This window comes from Colias philodice, chromosome 9, assembly GCF_061535455.1.
Source record: "Colias philodice isolate Cphi_HAF_F1 chromosome 9, ilColPhil1 Martin Lab GWU primary, whole genome shotgun sequence".
Classification (NCBI taxonomy): Eukaryota; Metazoa; Arthropoda; class Insecta; order Lepidoptera; family Pieridae; genus Colias; species Colias philodice.
The window spans coordinates 8,979,963-9,002,136 of record NC_143094.1 but is presented as its reverse complement, the minus strand read 5'-3'; the positions used below and the strand labels follow the sequence as shown (position 1 = coordinate 9,002,136).

The following is a 22,174-nucleotide window of genomic DNA, read 5'->3' as shown; positions in this document are numbered from 1 at the left end:
CGTGCTCGCCGTGTGCCGCCTGCCCGACCTCAAGCCGGTGAGTGCTGTGTGCTGTGTGCTGTGTGCTGTGTGCTGTGTGCTGGGCGCGGGCGGCATGGCGGCGGCCAGCGCGCTGCAGACGCACCGCGTGTGCGGCCTCGTGCTCGCCGTGTGCCGCCTGCCCGACCTCAAGCCGGTGAGTGCTGTGTGCTGTGTGCTGTGTGCTGTGTGCTGTGTGCTGTGTGCTGGGCGCGGGCGGCATGGCGGCGGCCAGCGCGCTGCAGACGCACCGCGTGTGCGGCCTCGTGCTCGCCGTGTGCCGCCTGCCCGACCTCAAGCCGGTGAGTGCTGTGTGCTGTGTGCTGTGTGCTGTGTGCTGTGTGCTGGGCGCGGGCGGCATGGCGGCGGCCAGCGCGCTGCAGACGCACCGCGTGTGCGGCCTCGTGCTCGCCGTGTGCCGCCTGCCCGACCTCAAGCCGGTGAGTGCTGTGTGCTGTGCGCGACGCGCTGGGCGCGGGCGGCCTGCAGACTGTGTGCTGTCACGACCAAATATGACTTGATTTTTAATTAAAAAAATAATAATTAAAGACGTTGACGGTTAAAATGACCTCTTCCAGAATGCGGAATCTCGCTAAAATCAATCATTTGACAGCCCAATGCCTATTTCGATTATGCTTTACGCACCCGCATGCGCACCTATCCAAGCGCAAACTAATACACGATTTTATTGAAATTCAGCTTTTTTTTTCAATTTAAATACTTTTATTTATTGATTTATTTCTTTACAGATTCTGGATTTACCTTTTGGCGATTGGGAGTTGTTTAAAATGTTGATAATGAATCTACGTGAACTGGAATCCACTCTACCAACCACCACTCCATCTGTCACAGGTGAGACATTATTTTTCATACACTAATAAACAGCTTTCCTCATCGCACAATTTGAGTAGTTTCATAGAAAAAAATATATTTTTAAATATGATTTTGAATAATATTTTATTTTAAGCACGGGACAATTTCATTTCATGACCCTATTTTTATTTTTAGTTATACCAGATAAATTAGGCGATGCAGAAACAGACTCAGTGAAACCTAGACCAGTACTCGAACACCAAAGAAGCCGACAAACTAATGTGGAAAAACAGGTAACTATTATTGATTATATTTTTTTTAAATAATTTACTCATTTTTTATAAAAAAATGGTGTAAATTTCGATGTAGAAGACAATGTTGTATTTTGTAAAATATTTTATGACTTATTTTTACACTTGCAGCCTTATGCGGAGTATCAGGTGATTAAAGATATTAAAATATGTAGTAGAACCACTTTAGAACCGTATAGCAGTTGTGCAATTTTGTAGTTAATGTGCATTTTCAGTAGATATTGTTTCCATGAATCATATTATATTTTCGTTGATTTGGTTTGTTTTAGATTCCACTAGAAATCATTCATTGTATACTGTAGTGGTAATTAAATATTTTACACTTTATTTTGAAAAACTTAACGTAGTGTTTTATGATAATATATGTTTTTATTCTCTCTCTTCATGTGGTTGCAATATTTTATTTTTGATTGTAGCGGGTTTAACTGTGAATACACTCGCATTTGATCGTTGTTTTTTCTTTTGTCCCTTTTTTTTCTCTTTCCACTTTTTAGCATGATTATATCAATGTGTGTATATTAGCAATTTTCAAATTCACACAACTTTCTTGTTACAACAGTTTCAACAGATTTTATGCACTTTTTACTTTTAGTGTGACACTTGTCATTTGAATCAGTGTGAATCAGTGTGAATGATGATTGACAGTCACATTTTTTAAACTTACAAAATCGTTATTATTGTGTATGAAAACGAGATAAGAAAAACATCCACCATATCATTCAGAGCACTTATATTTTGTTGTTCTAAAAACCATAAACACAAAATTTAACATTGTGCCAACGCAGGTGACGCTCGAAGAGCAGATGATATGCGGCGCGCTGCAAACGCTGAACGAGGAGGCGATGGAGGACGTGCTGCACTCGGAGCCGTCGCACCCAGGTGAGCCGCACCTGCGCCCCATCCGCGAGCTGGCCGCGCGCTCCACCCCCGCGCCCTCCCCCACCCCCTCCCGCACCCCCTCCCGCACCCCCTCGCGCTCCCCCTCCCCCTCCCCCGCGCGCCCCGCCTCCGAGGAGGAGCTGCGCCGTGACGTCATCGTCAACATGGCGGACGACGTGTTCCTCTGAGCGGACGTTGACCCGCGCCCAAACGGTTGTGCCCATCTTCCCAGTCTCCCCGCCGATTCCGCCTTGCGTTCACTGCGCGTAGGACGTAGGAGTTGCCGCGTTAACCTTATGTAACTCTGTACGAAACGGGATCCATGTTAATTTTGTCTAAAAAGTTTTAAATGATATGGTTTTGTTTGTATTCACTTTTCGATTAATGATTATTTTCTAATGGTTGTCACATTTTTGATGATTCGCCGTGGATCCGAATTCGAATGGAATTTTGCTTACTATTTAATAAGCGATTTTATTTTTGTGCCAAACCGCATGCCACTTTGAGTTATTTGTACGTACAATGTACATGTTTGTGCTAAGATTTTTAACAAAATTATACTGTAATCAAAGAAGAACCAGGAATTTAAATGTATACGTTCTAATAAATTATAAAAACTTTATTTTTTTAATGAAATGTAATAACCAAAATTGTAACTTCGTTAGAGATTGTATAGTAGAATCACTATTTTTTATATGATGCTGTTTTGTGATACTTAAAAAGTACTTAAACACTTAAAATCTGCCAAACACACTTATTAATATTGTTATTTCTCAGCTTACTTATCACAATAAATGCATGTAATTTGCTTAGTTTAAGTAGTGAAATTTTCAACAAAGCTTCGTTTAATTCATTTTGCAATGTTTTTGAAGCATTCCTATTAATTTTAAGTATTACGTAGTAAGTTATTAGTTAAAAATTGTTTCAAATCGGCTGTGCTTCATTTAGTGAAACGTGCATGCTTTAAGCACTACACAAATTAAATATTTAAGAAACATTAAAATATCCCGTTGTGCCATTGTAAAATACATTATTTACATTAAATGATTGTAATATTGCAATTCAATTTGAAATTTTTCGTTCTAATTTATATTTTATTGTATACTCGATATGACAAAATTTGTAATTACATATTATGATGATGATCATTTATTGTATATCGTCGTGAATATTGATTATCCAGTAGCCGCACTAGTTTTAACTTCAAATCGTAAGAAACTCGTCGGTCGAGCCGACTGTCGCCTTCCCTAGTATTAGTCGCAGTAGATCTGTATTCGCGTACATATCATACGGTGTTTTAGCGTAGTACTATGGATCTTCCACGATTATCATTCCAATCGAAATATTTATTGAATTTGGAGAAAATAAAGAGTGAAAATTTAACATCTCGTTTTATTTAACTTCTACCGAAAGAGACCCCATCTCCGCTCACACATTACCACGGTAAACAGAATACGAACGGTAGTCTCACTCGCGCAAATACCCGCATCGTCGAGACTCCTAAGCGGCCGACGGCTCAGAAGAGTCGTATTCTGTTCACTGCGATATCACGGCCCAAAAGGACGCGCGCTCACTGAATTGACATTAGTTGCAGGCGAGGAGCGCGAGCCGCGGCCGCGTGTGGTGCCGCGCGGCGCGTCGTGGGCGGGCAGCGTGGCGGGGGGCGGGGCGATGGGCGGGGCGGTGGGCGGGGCCAGCCCGCGCGCGCCCGCCAGCCTGCGCCTGCGCCGCGCGCCCGACGCGCCCGCCGTCACCTTCAAGGTGGAGAACGAGGAGGACTCGGACGACAGCCAGATCACGTTCACGGCGCCGGTGCGCGCGACGCCCGCCGCCCGCTCGCGGCCCGCCTCGCTGCTGGTGGCGGACGACGCGCCCGACGCGCGCCTCGCCGACCGCTGCCGCTCCGTCGACGACTCCACGCGCACCGGCTCGCCCGTCGTCGACCTGAAGCTGCGCAACCTGCGCCGCCCGGCCGACCTGCTGCGCAAAGTCGGCTCCGCGGAGAGGCTGACGAGGTTCAAGGACAAGATCTTCTCGCTGAACTCGGGGTCGCGCGAGCGCAGCCCGCCGCGGGAGGAGCCGCCGAGCGACGACGAGTCGGTGCCGCTGGTGTCGTCGCCGACCGTGAGCGCGGCGTCGCCGTCCGCCAGCGAGCCGGCGCGTGACGTCACGCCCGGCGCCAGCGAGCCGCTCGACTCGTCCTACGGGAGGGCGCTCGGCGTCGAGTGCGGCGACCGCAGCCTGCAGGACTGCACGGCGAGCTCGGACTTCTCGCCTCGATCGGATCTGACCGAACTCGAGTCGCCCCGGGAGAGCGGCACGGACTTCGACCACCTCCCGGAGAACAAATATTTGACGACGAACCCCAAAATCGACATGATCCGAGAGGCGAGCGACGGTTCCATATCGAACATGGTCGAGCCGTACAACATGCGGCTGCTGGCTCACGGCACGACGGAGGGCTCGCGCGCCCTGTGGCGGCAGGACGCGCTCGACTCGGGCCCGCCCTGGCCTTGGGACGAACCCGACTCTGCCGTGTGATGATACAACCATCCCCGCATCGGAATGAACGAAAGCGCATATTGAACTATTCCAAAAGCAATAATGGAATGTCGGGATGGCGTGTCAGGATTATAGAATACCCTGTCTGACAATATGCTGAGCCTGCATCGGAGGATTTATTATTGTTAAAGACTAGATACGTTCTCGAAAAATTTTAATTATTTAGACATGTATAATGTATTAAATCTCGTACAAGGTTATGTACTTAAACGGAAATATCGGTATGACTTATACTTGCATTTACAAACTATAATCGCTTAAATTTATGACTTAGGTACTTAGCATTGTTTGTGATCATAATATATAATAAATATTTTTTTCAATAATGGTGCATTTTATTTGATCCAATTCTCTTGTATTATATATGAAACACAAAGACATCATTATAAAAGAAAGTCGTGTTATATATGCTACAGTCAAAACCCTGAACCAGTCAATATCCTTATTGACGGTTATTAAGGTTATTGACTAAGGGCGTCGGTTAATATCCTTATTGACTGATTTTATCTGATAAAATCTTTCTGTAAAGGTTTAAGTGTTAAAATCTATTCAGTACGTTGGTTAAAACCTATATTGACTGAATGTCTGCTCTTTAAATCAGTTAATAAGGTTATTGACTAAGGGTATCGGTCAATATCCTTATTAACTGATTTTATCAGATAAAATCAGTCAATAAGGATATTAACCGACGCCCTTAGTCAATAACCTTAATAACCGTCAATAAGGATATTGACTGGTTCAGGGTTTTGACTGTAACATATACACATTACATGAACTACAAGAAATACTACAGAGCTAGGGCGAGTAGCTAGATTAAGGGGAAGCTCCCTAAATTTTATGTGAATTTGCATTAATATTCTGAAACAGTCACACATACGATCAAAATGGAACTTTAGTATATGTACAAGACAGTTACGTAGTTGTTACATTTTCGCTCGATTCATTTTTTATTCAAAAATTATGCCTTTTTTAAGGATTATTACATTTTTTTTAAGATTTACTTGGACTTTATGTCTAAAATAAATGTTAACAGTAAGAAAATATACTATCCAATCCAAGATATTTTCTCTCTAGATCAATAATTACTTTAGTTATAAACGAAATAAGAATTGAGACACGAGATTTAGTTTCGAGCTCGAACGCGATCAAAGAGCGCACAAGATATTCAACTTTATTACGGCTGTGTTAGCGTCTAGCACCGTAGCGGTCTAACCGGTCTCTCAGTGCCAGAAATTATGTTAGGGAGCCTCCTCTTAACATACATATATAATTATAATGCACAACAGTCATTTATTGCTTAAACTTATTGAAAAGTAAATTAAACTGCAGTCAATAAAATCACAAAATGTTTTCACTTAACAAAGAGCTACACGTGAGCTAGATGACAACGAGACTTTATGATTGGTCAACATAGAAAATATCTTTATGCAATATTTTGATTGGAACATATTTACACTATCGGTATATATAACATGACATGGTTAGTAGAATAACCATAAAATTAAATTGGATTTTTACTGAGAAGTCGGAAATTTACGTTAAAAGTGGGCGGATAAAGAACAAGCGTGTCACGTCACGCATATATACATAGTTTATATTTTATACGTTAACGTTACGTTATAAGTTAACGAGGAACGAAGTGACGAGCATGCTAAGCTGACTACAGTGAAACACCGCACGAGCGTCCAGCCGACGCGACGTCGGGCAGCAGCCGCACCACTACCTACAGAATCGACTTTTGGTCGTATCCTACTCAAACTTCGGCAGAGCAAAACCATTTTTTTTTAAATAAAGAGCTCGTTTTGCATCTTTATATTCTTAGTTAACCTTTAATTAAATGATTTGCTAAAATTATATTCACTATGAGTCACTCATTGCAAGCCATGGTTGGCGGCTAAGAACCATCTATTTAGGTCGTACTTTAACTATCAGAATGCCTGCCTGAATTCAGATTCTTAAGTCCAAATCTTAATTCCGGTAACGTACCTCACACATATCTTTAAAAATTAAAAATAAAAATCAGGACAATGCCTTATCAATTTTGCAGTATTTTTAGATTTTTCATTAACTTAATTCCTAGGTACGTTTGCTCTTTAGAAAAATATGCGTTCTGAATGCATAACCATATTTCAGTCTTCTCAAATTAGGTATGATTAATTAAACATCCAATTTGATCAGGACGAGTATCTGTTTCCCTCTCATAGGTATAAGGAAAGAAAATTAAATAAAGTAGATTTAGGCTTATTCTTTTTATTTTAATCAGCATACACATCTACAACTGAAAATTATACATAAATAAGAATGTCATTGCACACATTATCATCTTATATAATTATATTATAAAGTTAATGGCAAGGGACAGAATAATTTAAAACAACATAACGAGTGTTATGAAAAGTGTAGAAATGATTTTTACAATATTGAATATATTAAATTGTGGCAGCTATTGCTATTCATAACATTGTACAATTTCTTAAAATAATATTACACACAATACTACACAAAGCAGATATAATAGGATAATTAAAAAAAATATTTCGCAATGTAGAACATGAAATCAAAACAAATATTGATATAGGTAATTTAAAAGCGTACCGATTCATAGATCCCTATAATTCTTTGTAAAAAATTATAATACCTAAATCATATTTAATCGTTAGTGTTTAAATTTCCATACCTTCAAAACAAATTAATTTTAACATGCACAAATAATTACACCCAGTATATCCACTATGAGTAGTACTGAAAAATAAGTACACATCCGACTTTAGCACAAAAGTGCGTATCATAATATAAAAGGAACAAATTATTATCTACTTAAATTAATTTTACCATAATTGAATTTAGGTATAGTCCATTGAATGAGTCCCTCCAAGGGGGGTCTAGAGTGCGTGAGTTAGTAACGTAAGATGTTTCTTCGGAAACATGTCAAGAGTCCCTAGGTAATAAACATACTAAAACCCCGGGCCACTAGGAAGAGCCCCGGAGTGGGGGGAGGGGGAAAATGGGTCCATTTTTTCATTTTTCGCTTAAATCTCAAAAACGGTACATGTTAGAGAAAAACTTTCAAGGAAAAATTGAAAGGCCATAAAATTATCTACAAGTTGTACCTGAATCATTTTTTCCTATATCCTACCGTTTCTGAGTTATACGCAGTAAAACATGATTTTGGCTCAAACAATTTCAACATCAATCGATCAAAAAATATTTCTTTCTTCCAAAAAACTCAAATGTGCAACTTGTGACCAGTACTGATAGATTGCTCTTAATTAGTTCTATAATTGGTAAAATAAACACATTCCTCCATGGAAGCTTTTAGGAGGAATCGATTGTCAAAATATTATATTAGGGCAGTTTGAGTTACTGAACTTGATCTTTTTATTTTTTTCTTCCAAAAAACTCAAAAGTGCAACTTGTGACCGGTACAGATAGATTGCTCATAATTAGGTCTATCATTGCTAAAAATACCAGATTCCACCACGGAGGCGTTTACGGGGAATTGAATTTTATCAGGGTAGTTACGATACATGAACTTTTTATTTTTTTTCTTCCAAAAAGCTCAAAAGTGCAACTTGTGACCGGTACAGATAGATTGCTCATAATTAGGTCTATCATTGATAAAAATACCAGATTCCACCATGGAGGCGTTTACGGGGAATTGAATTTTATTAGGGTAGTTAGTTAAAAAGTTCATGTATCGTAACTACCCTAATAAAATTCAATACCTCCTAAAGGCCTCCATGGTGGAATCTGGTTTTTTTTATCAATGGTAGACCTAATTATGAGCAATCTATCGGTACCGGTCACAAGTTGCACTTTTGAGTTTTTTTGGAAGAAAAAAAATAAAAAGTTCAAGTATCGTATCTACCCTAATAAAATTCAATTCCCCGTAAACGCCTCCATGGTGGAATCTAGTATTTTTGTCAATGATAGACCTAATTATGAGCAATCTATCTGTACCGGTCACAAGTTGCACTTTTGAGTTTTTTGGAAGAAAAAAATAAAAAGATCAAGTTCAGTAACTCAAACTACCCTAATATAGTATTTTGACAATCGATTCCTCCTAAAGGCTTCCATGGAGGAATGTGTTTATTTTACCAATTATAGACCTAATTAAGAGCAATCTAACAGTACCAGTCACAAGTTGCACTTTTGAGTTTTTTGGAAGAAAAAAATAAAAAGATCAAGTTCAGTAACTCAAACTACCCTAATATAGTATTTTGAAAATCGATTCCTCCTAAAGGCTTCCATGGAGGAATGTGTTTATTTTACTAATTATAGACCTAATTAAGAGCAATCTATCAGTATTGGTCACAAGTTGCACTTTTGAGTTTTTTTGGAGAAAAAAAATAAAAAGTTCAAGTATCGTAACTACCCTAATAAAATTCAATTCCCCGTAAACGCCTCCGTGTTGGAATCTGGTATTTTTATCAATGATAGACCCAATTATGAGCAATCTATCTGTACCGGTCACAAGTTGCACTTATGAGTTTTTTGGAAGAAAAAAATAAAAAGATCAAGTTCAGTAACTCAAACTACCATAATATAATATTTTGACAATCGATTCCTCCTAAAGGCTTCCATGGAGGAATGTGTTTATTTTACCAATTATAGACCTAATTAAGAGCAATCTATCAGTACCGGTCACAAGTTGCACTTTTGAGTTTTTTGGAAGAAAGAAATATTTTTTGATCGATTGATGTGGAAATTGTTTGAGCCAAAATCATGTTTTACTGCGTATAACTCAGAAACGGTAGGATATAGGAAAAAATGATTCAGGTACAACTTGTAGATAATTTTATGGCCTTTCAACTTTTCCTTGGAAATTTTTCTCTAACATGTACCGTTTTTGAGATTTAAGCGAAAAATGAAAAAATGGACCCATTTTCCCCCTCCCCGAACTCCGGGGCTCCTCCTAGTGGCCCGGGGTTTTAGTATGTTTATTACCTAGGGACTCTTGACATGTTTCCGAAGAAACATCTTACGTTACTAACTCACGCACTCTAGAACTTTTTATTCAATGGACTAGTATATCCTTAGATAAACAAATTAAGTATATATTAGAGATCGCGAATTACATAGTAACGAATGATTTTTTTTTTTATTCTCGTATGAGTATCATATAAATTATAACAATAAAAGATAACTCTTAATAAGGAAGCGCACGTAATACATTCATTCATAGCCTGGCATTAAATTCGTATCATTCCTTTCCCTGTGTTACCAGTTTTATGTAAACAGGTTATATCAGTTACTGGCTTTGTACTTTCCATAAAAAAATCTACAAATTCAGTTTATTTCATTTTACGCATCCAATTTTTTTCACAAGGAGGAAATTCACAGGAGCTGTAAAGATGTTTACACACTAACAGTATTTTTGATTTAACATATAACAGTATTTTTCATAAGCGATCTCCAAAAAACAAAAAAACCTTTTATTTCTTTATTTTATTTTTGACAATTATTATCCAAAGAGTGGAAATTTGAAGTGCCATTCTACAATACACGCCTGATATATTCAGTAAATATTAATAGTATTTTTATGTGAGTGCAAATGTCTTTTATACGTTTATATTTTCGTTTTAATTGACTTTTCTAGAAACGAGTAATATAATGGTATTTAAATATCATAGACATTTTAATATCAAGAGATAAAACCGCCAAGTCTCAATATTCATTTCAAAATACAGTGCACAGAACTCTACGGGCGCTTACATCTTTAACATTACAATGTGTAGCTAGAACTAAAATTTATTTAAATAGTTGCCACATTAACGTAAATGTAACTTTTTTAAATTGCGGTAATAATTTAACTACAATATATATTATTATAATAAAAACGTGTACATTTCGTTACACATATTTATATATTTTGTGACATAAATGGGGTTAAGTGTTTTCAGATCTCACAATCGCTTACATAAAACAATGAACATCACGTTCGCATTAAAAAATCTGATCGATCTATGTACAATTGTATACTTTATTGTGGCACATGAATTATTTTCTACTCGACTAAGCAATGTGTCCAACAATATATAAAAATACGGTACTATATAAAAAAGAGAGTACGCTAAACTAATTAAATAACAACTGTACAGACTACGTTTCGATTAATAGCGGATGATAAACGGAAATATAAAAATATGAATAAATAATGAATCTAGTAACATTCAAGTAGAACTAAAGTGACTACGACCGGTTCAGACGACTTGTATTTTGTTGAGTGCGCTCGTGTTGTCTTGCAGCAGTTTGTCGGGGGGGTCCGGGGCCTCGGTGTCGTCTTTTTTATTATCTGTTATTTCTAGAGCGTCCTCGGCGTCGGAAGGGGGGTCGGGCTTCTCGTCTGCTGTTTCGGAAGATTTATCATCGTCTGCGGGGATGGCGGAGTTGGGTGGTTCAAATATATTTGAATTTGAATTTGGGTTCGGTGGTGGAGCTGTGAGGGCGCTCCACCAGCCGGACAGGGCTCCGCGAGCCTGCGACAGGGCTCCGCCGACCGCGCGCGAGGTGGTGGCCACCGCACGACCGGTCGTCGCTACCGCTGCGCTCACCTTCCTCCCTCCTTCCGTTGTTGACATGGTGCTGAAATAATTATTTCATATTCTTAATAATCACTACATATCACTACATAGTATAAAACAAAGTCGCTTTCTCTGTCCCTATGTCCCTTTGTATGCTTAAATCTTTAAAACTACGCAACGGATTTTGATGCGGTTTTTTTAATAGATAGAGTGATTCAAGAGGAAGGTTTTAGTATATAATTTATTAGGTTTTAGACAAAGCGGGCGAAGCCGCGGGCGGTAAGCTAGTAATCTATAAATAACACAATGCTAGCCTATCACACACTCATAAAGTCCATTGGTTCAATATTTTTTAAATGCAAACTGCAAACTTAAAATAGAAAGATAAATAATTATTTATTGCACAAACACAAAAAACACAGACACATCTATAATGTATATCTGTTCAAAGGGCTATTTTATATTCAACCAGATGATGATATTATACAAGTCTAATAGGTACATAATGTTTTCAAATGATGAAACGAGAAGGGTATCGAAAAATACAGATACAAAAAACCTCATGGTCTGTTTAAATTTTATAAAAAAACAACAGAAAATTATATAACATTAATTCCACGTTACAAATTTCTAAATTATTTATTCGAAAGTTAACATTACGTCATAAACTTTAAATTAAAATATGTTTTCCAAAATCTGTACTAACTATTGTACGAAAATCGATCTTGACGAGGTCTTTGAGTAATTTATATAGGATTATCGTGATTCCTATATTTTACATTTTACATAAGAACCATTACTTAAAAATTTGAAAATTAATAAATTTGTTAAAGAATGTTTGTTTATTTTCAAAAGTTCAGTTGGGAATATAATATGATGTTGTTGTAAAAGATACGTAAATAACCTACCACACTAAAGCGCATGTATCACCCCTTCTATCTAAACGTTTGCCATTTTTCAATAACATCATAAAATCTTTATTATCACTTTTATCCAAAATTAAACAGTTTGCAAAATTATTACGAACGAAAATCAAGTATGAAATAAAAAAACTTCGGGCGCCATCTTAATTCCAATTTTAAATTTGGAGAAGGTTATTTTTCTTTTATTCCCTTGATGCGGCCTATCGCGGCAACAAGAATTTAAATCAGAACATAGTCAAGTTAGGAGTGAATTTGATTGATCATACGAGATATAAAATAAAATAAAAATATTTCGAACAAAATATGTTATTTGCATGAAAAGCAGCAATTTATTTTTTACGGAAAATTTTCCGTACGTCTATAATTTAAAGAATTTGTTTCTAATATTGCCAGTACCAGAATAAATACGATTATGTTTTTTAAATCATCAGGATTGATTCCTGGCAAGGATTGATGGTTTTTTTTTAAATCAAATTTTTTTTCATCAAAAGCGATTCCATGAGTGATGGCTGCGTAGGATTTCGCCATCCATGCATTAGGGCGCTTTCAATTTATGCGTTTCGGGTCGGACGGCTGCGGTGCCGAAGCGTTGCATTAGAAGTACGGCGTACGGACAATTTCGCCGGTACGCCGAACGCTTGCAGTGCCGCACTGTTGCCGCACCGAGCGTTTTGTATGAAAAAAGAGGATCGTATATCATATCGTAACGCACCGCTTCGGCACCGCAGCCGTCCGACACGAAGCGCATAAATTGAACGTGCCTTTATACTTAAAATTCACTCTGTATTACACAAAAAAAATGGTAATTATACTTAATATTCCTCTCTGAACTTAGTTTATGATTTTAATTACTTTTGATATTAAAAATAACCTTTGAGTTTCTTCTTTCCCTCTCACCTTTTATTGTAGACTCACATAGAAAGTACTACATTGACACATTTATATTTTCTGTATAATAATTAAATTTTACTTATCCTATTATTAATATTATAAATGTGAAAGTTTGTATGGATGTTTGTTACTCTTTCACGCAAAAACTACTGAACCGATTACAATGAATTTTAGCACACATATAGAGGGTAACTTGGATTAACACATAGGATAGGTTTTATCTCGGAAATCCCACGGGAACGGGAACTATGCGGCTTTATCTTTGAAAATGCGGGCGAAGCCGCGGGCGGAAAGCTAGTACATAAATATACTCACTGTGCAAACTTTAGTTTCATATCAGCTACCGACAGTTGACCGGAAAAAGGGTGCATTGGAGTTAAATTCATAAAAGCTTCAACATCTCCATTATTTGTCATTTTCAACCACTTTTCGTATGTTTGTGTGTTTTTAAAAGCTGCCATAAACTGTGAGTTATATGATTCTATCTCCCTACTACCTTCTGCAAAGTAAAATATAAATTTTATGAGAAATTTTGTAATTTACTCTAAAATATTTACAAATTTGTTGTTAGAAACATACCTGGTAATAAAGATGTCCTTAACAAATACAATAAATAGCTAGCAAATTGATCTCTTATCCATGAGTCCCCTTGTGTTGCGCCATGTCGGACCACATGGTCAGCAAACCTGAGGTCTTCAGTGCCCAAAGCCAGTTGCCGTCTAAGAGCTAAATCAGCAGTCTCAATTCTCATCTCATTCAACTCAACAAGCACATCAAACAATTGTCGCTTTTGTTTAAAAAGTACATTTGACGCGCCAACAACGAACCCTTTCACTGCAGAATCTGATAATAGATCCAAGTACTGTAATGACAAGTATGGCAAGCAAAGATAGCCATCTTCAAATAGGGGCAACGGAAAACCACACTCTGCTTGGTCAATTTGTCCAGTTAAATTATATAGTCCGTCTACACTCATGTCCCTCGCCATAGTAGGGCTTTGCTGACCTTCATTGACGGATTTTTGTGGCTTATATTTCTCTCCGATGCTGTGACACTTTTCCCTCACCCCAGTTACCTCATGACGGTCACCATCAGATAGTAATGTTTCATCAAAGCTTTGATGACTAACTCTATCTTTTTCATCCAAAGAAAGATTACCAGTCTCTTTGGGAGATAGTTCCTCGACGAGATTAGTTCCATTAAAAATTGGTTCTGTTGAAATTTCTGCACTTAATTCTTCTTCAGTTTCTTCTATTAATGTTGGAACTGGAGACAAAGGCCTTGTCAGTCTGAAATTTATGAATATTAATCATTTCAACATGCTATATCTACACTGAACTAAATCTACACTAATATTATGAAGCTTAGATATTTCTTATGTTTGTTCCAGATAAACTCAAAATCTGCATGATTCCTGAGTAAAAGGAAGATTTTTTTTTTAATTTATACCTATTGCATTTAATACAAGCTAAACAGGGATAAAAAACTTGTTTTTAATAATAAAAATCTGAAAAAAATATATAAATATAGATAAAAGTTCTTCTTTTTATTTATAGGTCCCATAATTTGCAGCCAAAAACATCAATATACATAATTATCATAAACTAGCGGTCCGCCCCGGCTTCGCCCGTGGTACATGTTTACGTTTTCTCTACATAAAAACTATCCTCGTACTTCAAGGAATATAATAAAAAAAGAATTATCGAAATCGGTTCAGCCGTTCTCGAGTTATGCGCTTACCAACACATTTTGCGATTCATTTTTATATATAAGAGATTATACTAGACTAACTTGATTTGAAAAATGTATCTATTTTGCAGGTGAATCACTGAAGGTGTTACACAAAATATTTGCCAATATGACATAAGTAAATAACTATCAAATGACTCATTCACATAATAAGCTGAATGTAATATCAGACAGTAAATTCTAAAATGACGTCATACTCACACAACATTTGCTGAGCGAGAGAGTCCATATTCTAAACAACGAGGCAGTAGAGATATAACAGTTAACAAAGCAGTGGACAGCTGACCAGCAGGTGATCCATAGATAACAACTTTACGGCCCAACAACAACAATTTAAAGAGTAATAAAGCTTTGTGTCGCCAATTCTCCACTAATTTTTGAACTGATAAACCTGCAAAGAGAATGAGTAATTAAGCATACAAATAATATGAATATAAGAATGAGAGGATTTAGGTCATTGCATGCATGGCAAATAGCCAAAGAGCAAAGATTGAATTGTGTAAAACTACACTGATAGATATAGTAATTAATACTGTACTTTTGCATTTATAAAGTAGAGTAGGATATTATTCAAGTATTAGGGATTCATCCTTACACTCTTACTTAGGTTCTACAGAAACAAAACTAAAGTGCATGTAAGTAAGACGCAAACAATTACAATATTAAAAACTATTACACGAACACAATTTATTTAAACTGTATAACTTCTATACTGTGTAATGAAATGTAATGAACTTTGATTTGTTAGAATTGTGGTTACAAAGTTTTTATAATAAATTTCACATCCGCACAATTTGCCAACAAATTATTATTGCATACATTTATATGTAAATAACAACTCACCTTCTAATGTTTGATCAATTTGTACAGGACAACTATTAAGATGTTTATATGCATCCTCAAGCAGTTTGGTCTGTGAAAAGTCACCTTGTAAGAACCAAGCTCGTACCACAAGCTCCATTTTAACAGCCAATCTACCAAATAATGGAGCTCGACAAATCACACACACACTTTTTTGCACAGAACTTCTGGTCATATCTTCCGTTTTCTGAATAACTTGCTGTAATAAAAAAGATAAAAAATAATGAGGCAAGTATTAATAAGCAATATACAACTTATAGAAATAAGCGCTAAGTTAAACAGTTTGGTATTAATCACTTCCATACTGCCTACTTATTTCAAAATTAACTTTACCATTACCTCCTATAATTGCCAGAAACTTAAGAATTAAGTTATGCAAAATGTTATGATTGCTATAATGATATACAAATGGATAAAGGCTATATCATAACATACCTCTACAGGAATTTGTCGGAAACATGATATACCATATACAGTTTGTGTTGGATCTGATACATCTGGCAAATTAAAAAATATTGTATCAGATAGAAAGTTATGTGACCCATCAGGTAGTGCTAGTGCAGGTAAATATCTCCAAACTGGTGGCAGTTCCGAGGGCCGTCCTGGCACCAACTCGGGATAACAGTGTTCTACCTGAAAATCAAAACAATACTGAAGTGAGAAGTCATTCTAAAAGTCCTACTTCCTTTATGAGCAATAATGTTGGAAATTAATTATTGCATTTTATGCATGTTTTTATATTTTTTCTATCGCACCATAACAACAGATTAACAATATCGATTATTGTGAAGTAATGACGCCTACCTGACATCCTTTTTTGTGATGGAAGCCTACAACTATAATGTTTAACACTGGTTCATTTATTAAAGCCATTTTAATCTCATGTATGGAGCAAAGAGAATAACATATTCACATGTATAGCAGTCAACATAATAAGACTTGAAATTTAATTTTTTCTACAAGTGCAATTTCAGGAACCTTGACAAATCATAAAATCAATTGACAATGACAATTGACATAATCTTATTTTATAATTTGACAAATGTCAGAATATGTGCAATTGCAATTTGCAAAAATCTTATTGCGATTGTCGATGGTTTACACTTATGAGTCATAAATATAAACTCAAGCTCATAACCCTCTTATCATTCATTGCAAAACTTATTAATAAAGAAAAGCCATAATAAACCTTAATAAAAGTTGTTTTTATAATAAACTACACCTAAACTCATATAACTTAAAAAAAATATCATACTGAGCTTCTTAATTCCACCATATATTTCTTAAAGTTTTTCTATATTTTATTCCGACTGAATTCGGCCCGATCGGGCCACGACACAATAGATTTTCTATTGTGTCTGTATGTATCCTATACACTAAGATTATACATACTTAGAAAATTTTTTTTTTTTAACCCCTTATTGCATGAATTATTAAGGAGATGAAATAAAAATTATTTTTTTGCAAAAAAGTGTTTATTAGACCTTACATTATGAGATCAAATTGAGAAAAAAAATTATTTACTTATATTATAGAAAATATGAAACGGCGCCATATATGGACTCGTATGCAGTGTTTGTTGTATTTTTTCTGTCATATATGGCTTCGTATGCAATTAGAAAAAAGTAACTAAATAATTAAATAAAAATATATTCCGGACTAATTTCACACACATGGTTGCTAAGCCCCAAACTAAACTTAGGCTTGTATCCTGAATGCTAAGTCAACTGATATACTACATATATTTTACATAAATCCTATCCTACTAATATTATAAATGCGAAAGTTTGTGAGGGTGGATGTATGTGTATGTGTTTGTTTGTTACTCTTGCACGCAAATACTTCTGAACCGACTTTAATGAAATTTAGCACACATAATATAGAGGGTAACTTGGACTAGCACATAGGATAGGTTTTATCCCGGAAATCCCACGGGAACGGGAACTATGCAGGGTTTTCTTTGAAAAAGCGGGCGAGGCCGCGGGCGAAATGTTAGTACTTTATATGGATACCTGAATATCACCCAGAATCACAACCAACTTATACTTCGTGAAATTGCTTAAAACAATTAGGTACGTTTGTCATTAAAACATAAAAACACGTTATATTTTTCACATAACGTGAAAGAACGAAATTTGAACAACAATATAGGCATAGCTGACGGGTGCTCTTCTACCAAATTGGGTAATGACTAATGCCATCAGATGGTACAGAATCAAAGTGAAAATCTAGATGTCTTGCAGGAGTTTTTCGTAGCTTTTTTGCGGCAATTGGCGAGTCAGGAATACTGAGGAGACTCGAGAGATGCCGATGTTCCTAAGTTTTTGAGAGACGACCACGTCTTTTGGTAATAAGAGCTTTCCCTGACTTTCGCATTTGCTCTGAAACGGCTAATTAAAAATTATACAGTGGCATATAGCATGAGTCTGTATTTATTGATGATGATATGATATTGACATGCTTAGCAGTGAGATAAAAGTGTCCGGGATCGATACTGGAACAATCAGTGAAAGTATCCTTGAATGCATACCAAGCCACATATGACATAATATATTTTGGACGGAATGCATACGAAGCCAAATATGACAGATTTGGAAAAGTTAAAAAAAACACGATTAAAGCAAAAAAACAACCAAACCAAATGTTTTACCTTATTTTAGAAAGACTAAAGAATGAAGTAATATTTTTTTTCATGGCTTTACTCACCTTTTTGATATTGAAATCTTAATTTGAAAATCACGGTTTTTTCCGCGCACCCAAACCGTCGCACGCGCTAGACTAAATCTCTAATATATCTGATGGATATTATTTACACTGTATAAATTAATTACATTCCAATTCTCGATGAAATGCTGTTTAAGATGTAAGGTAGTTTTTTTAGATATTGTTTATGGTTAGCCTATAAAAAATTCATGAACTTCGTCGTCCATATATGGCTTTGTATGCGGTAAGGGGTTAATTTAATTATTATCATATTTCGTTATGTAGCAAATCGAAGCAAATGTAAAATAGATAAATACAAATGATTTTACGCTTTAAAGTTTTGTTTACGCTTTAAATTGACTTAATTCAAAAAATAACATCTTGATGAAGAAATTATGTATAAAATAAAATTTATTTCGATAAATAAATCATGTTTATGTTTCCTCATTGTCAATACTTCAATTCTATAGACAATAGATATCACATTGGTAAACTCGGAGCAATTATCAAGCCTGGAGAAGTAACAATTAATTGAACAATATAGCACTAGTTTGGCCTTTTTGGCTTATGGCAAAATGTCATGCGAAAAAAGAGGACAGATATATGTCAGTTCGACAGTTTGAAATGACATGTGCCCATGTCAATTTGTTTCAGTGACCAGTCTGGTCACGGACGCATGGTGATTTTAATTATTATTTTTGAAGTGAAAAACGAGTGTTTTAGTTTAATTTGTTATTTTATGAAAAGACAATTGACTAAAGATAACATGGCTTGTGTTGCTTACGGCTGTAAAAGCCGTAGTAATGTGAAATCGGACGAAGATAGAAATTTGTCATTTCACAGGTTAGTGTTTTGATCAATTTTTTTGTTAATTGTATGATAAATAAGTTAATTTACCTTATTTTCTTAATCATCTATGTTTTATCTAACCGTAATCATTGAAATGAAATCATAATCAGCTTAGTTTTTAGAAAAAATGCAAAATATAACTTCCATAGTGTTGTGCAATTATCGATACTTGAGTAGGAACGAAGTACTTCATTGATAATGACTGCTTTAGGTTAGGAGAAAAAAAAGGTATTTAAGTATGGATTTTATTGTTATTTGCAGGTTTCTGGCTTGAGAACAATTAAAAGATGTTTGAGTTAAAGCTATAGCACAGGAAAAATTGGAAGCCTTCAAAACATTCTCGGCCTTGATCAAATCATTTCGAATCAGACGGGAAGAAAAGTAAAGTGCTTTGCAGAGATGCTGTGCCACAAGTTTAAGGTGGCATCTATTTTAAATAATAAATATTGTAATTTGGTAATTAAGTATCGAAATAAAATGTTGTTAAAAAAATAAATGTTTATTTGTTTTATTTGAAGCAATTTTTTTTAAACTTGTACCAATTTTTTCCTGTGGGAATGAGTTATTTTCCTGTGGTAAATTGTAGCTTATATGTTATTCTGATGTTTAAACTATATAATTGTAAAGTTCCATAAAAACTCATTCAGTAGTTTTTACGTGAAAGAGTATCAAAATATGTCCATTCTTATATATTTTTGCTTTTATAATATTAGTAGGATACGACTATTGATTTGTAAAAAGATCAACTAGGTGGAAGTCAGATTCGCGCACGAAGGGTTCCGTATAATTCAATGAATGAATCTATGAAAACAGGAAAAAATACGTACCTTTTTATGAAACCATAAAAACAACCTAAACCGAAATACCTAATAATATTTTTTTATAAATACCACTACCATACAATGCAAGGCAGTCAATACGCATCGTAAATGAATAATTCCAAATTAAACGAATCTTAAAATTTGAAATTACCTATCCATAATTCAAAATTAAACGAATCTTAAATTATCTTCAAGCAATTTTATAACTTAATTTTTTTATTTATCGATATTTTAGTATTCGATAAAGTAAAGGCAAGCACTACCTTTTTAGAACAAAAAGTGGCTACATGTGGATTTGAATGCCAAGCAGATAACAGTGTGTTGTCTCTTTCTATCGCATTAATTAGGGTATTGAATAAAAGAGAGCCACTATATAAGAAACGTTCAATTAATTGTTACTTCTCCAGGCTTGTTAATTGCTCCGAGTTGGTAAATATTTTGCTCGGAAGCTAAAAATAGTTCACTGCAAAAATAGTAACACTAATCGGTCATAGAGCAAAATTTTGATTTTCACATTTTACGCATTTTTTACTCTTTCAAGCACAATTCGCCATCTCTTTTTATTTTTGTTATATTGACAAGTTTAAACAAAATTAATGTTCAAAGTTTGAACGAACTGTGAATTATTATGTGTATCTCTTTTTAAAAACGCAAGACATGTTATTTCAATTTAATTTGACAATAATTTGCCGAGTACTTGCACCAGTATAGTAGGGCAAAGTGTTTACTGTTTATTCCTATGATAAATGCGTCGCCATTTTCGCACTTATTGCATCTAATCGGTAAATCGGATAATAAATTTACAACTGTGATAAAACTATATTCTAATAAAAGTGAATAGATTGGACAATACTATTTGATGATTGGTGATATTCCTGGAAGTCCTGAAAATCTGTGGGTCAGTATTTATCGAAAGAGGTTAGAAATATCTTTTTACTATTTTCAACTTTCTCAATTTCAATATTGCACGTAGAGCTTTGAACATATTTGGTAATCAGTGTAAAAGTTTATAAAGTATGTAATTACTTTGTGCTATACTTATGTTCGTTTATTTTATCCATGTATCATGGGGCCATATAGATGAATCATTATTATTAAAACTAGGAAACATTCAATTATTGTAAACTTACAACGAAGACAGATTACCTTCCGGTATTTTTATTTGATTTTGTTTGAATGTAATTAGACTAATCTTTACTAAACAACAATATACAATCACATTTCAAGAGCTGGTTTAAACTTTAATAATATATATTATACTAGCGGTCCGCCCCGGCTTCGCCCGTGGTACATGTTTACGTTTTCTCTACATAAGAACCATCCTTGTACTTCAAGGAATATAATAAAAAAAGAATTATCGAAATCGGTTCAGCCCTTCTCGAGTTATGCGCTTACCAACACATTTTGCGATTCATTTTTATATATAAGATATATTAGCCAGATTATTATAAGTAACTAATTACTAAATTTTGTTAAACAGGGATTCATAATATTTAAAAGAATTGAATGATATACATTTCAAAACCATAATTCCATATTACCTATGTACATATTGACACATTTAAAAATAAGTTATTAATAGCTGTCATAACAATAACAGTGTTAAAACTTTGTTACAACTTGTAAGTTCATGAATATCTATGATGTAGGAACATTGATTACTCATATTTTTAATAATTCCTTGTATTATCCATCATTGATACAATCATCACATTGCAAACATCCTATTAAATTTAATTTAAACTCATAGATCAGGGTTAAACAGAAAGTGAAGTGTAAAGTTCAATGTTTTTAAAACAACGAGCTGAAATTTTGAACACCTTGACTTTGATATGCTGATTGTTATTACTAAATTCAAATAACTCTGTCAATTAGTATGAATAAACCTTTTTACTTAATCACTCAAACACATATTTATGAGCTAGGGTCAGTGGGTTAGGATGAGTTTTTGAGAAACAATTTTCTGCTTGTGAGGCTCGGTCATGTTGTACCATGAATATAAACTGAATATCATACCATATAAAAGAAACACATGTTCATGCATGTGTGATATCCATGGACCAACAAACATAGTCCATATATCTAACTATCTGCGCTTCGCTGTTTCACCCACATGGCTCCACTCCTATTTGTCTTAGCGTAATAATATATAGCCTTCCTTGATAAATGGGCTATGTAACACTGAAATATTTTCACAAATCAGACCAGTAGTTCCTGAGATTAGGGTGTTCAAACAAACAAACTCTTCTGCTTTATTATATTAGTATAGA

The 22,174-nt window shown here is 35.5% G+C and overlaps 2 protein-coding genes and 1 long non-coding RNA gene across 3 annotated transcripts in view; 2 read left to right on the top strand and 1 right to left on the bottom strand.

The window, feature by feature from the left end:
- The window catches only part of Arms (Ankyrin repeat-rich membrane spanning), a 33,735-nt gene extending 28,826 nt beyond the window's left edge, over positions 1 to 4,909 (top strand). The window contains exons 23-27 of the mRNA XM_089699297.1: positions 768 to 870; positions 1,027 to 1,124; positions 1,254 to 1,271; positions 1,928 to 2,021; positions 3,616 to 4,909. Coding sequence (XP_089555423.1) covers positions 768 to 870; positions 1,027 to 1,124; positions 1,254 to 1,271; positions 1,928 to 2,021; positions 3,616 to 4,562 — 1,260 coding nt within the window. The 3' untranslated portion in view covers positions 4,563 to 4,909. The remainder of the gene's footprint in view (positions 1 to 767; positions 871 to 1,026; positions 1,125 to 1,253; positions 1,272 to 1,927; positions 2,022 to 3,615) is intronic.
- A 4,708-nt stretch (positions 4,910 to 9,617) lies between these two features.
- On the bottom strand, positions 9,618 to 16,530 carry LOC149486009 (late secretory pathway protein AVL9 homolog). Its single transcript, XM_089699296.1, has 7 exons — positions 16,336 to 16,530; positions 15,967 to 16,164; positions 15,514 to 15,730; positions 14,872 to 15,061; positions 13,501 to 14,210; positions 13,237 to 13,420; positions 9,618 to 11,168 (listed from the first exon to the last, which is right to left on the bottom strand). Exons 1-7 carry the CDS (start codon positions 16,402 to 16,404, stop codon positions 10,787 to 10,789), a joined length of 1,950 nt encoding a protein of 649 aa, XP_089555422.1. The 5' UTR covers positions 16,405 to 16,530; the 3' UTR covers positions 9,618 to 10,786.
- A 2,176-nt stretch (positions 16,531 to 18,706) lies between these two features.
- LOC149486008 (uncharacterized) lies at positions 18,707 to 19,579 on the top strand. The gene is made up of 2 exons (XR_016316087.1): positions 18,707 to 19,077; positions 19,345 to 19,579. It is a non-coding gene; the product is annotated as an uncharacterized LOC149486008 (long non-coding RNA).
- The last annotated feature ends 2,595 nt before the right edge of the window (positions 19,580 to 22,174 follow it).

Coding starts and splice junctions, on each gene's coding strand:
- LOC149486009 (XM_089699296.1), bottom strand. CDS start 16,404: ATGGCTTTAATAAATGAACCAGTGTTAAACATTATAGTTGTAGGCTTC. Junction 15,731..15,966: donor TCCGACAAATTCCTGTAGAG/GTATGTTATGAT, acceptor TTTTTATTACAG/CAAGTTATTCAGAAAACGGA. Junction 15,062..15,513: donor AATTGATCAAACATTAGAAG/GTGAGTTGTTAT, acceptor TTCTCTTTGCAG/GTTTATCAGTTCAAAAATTA.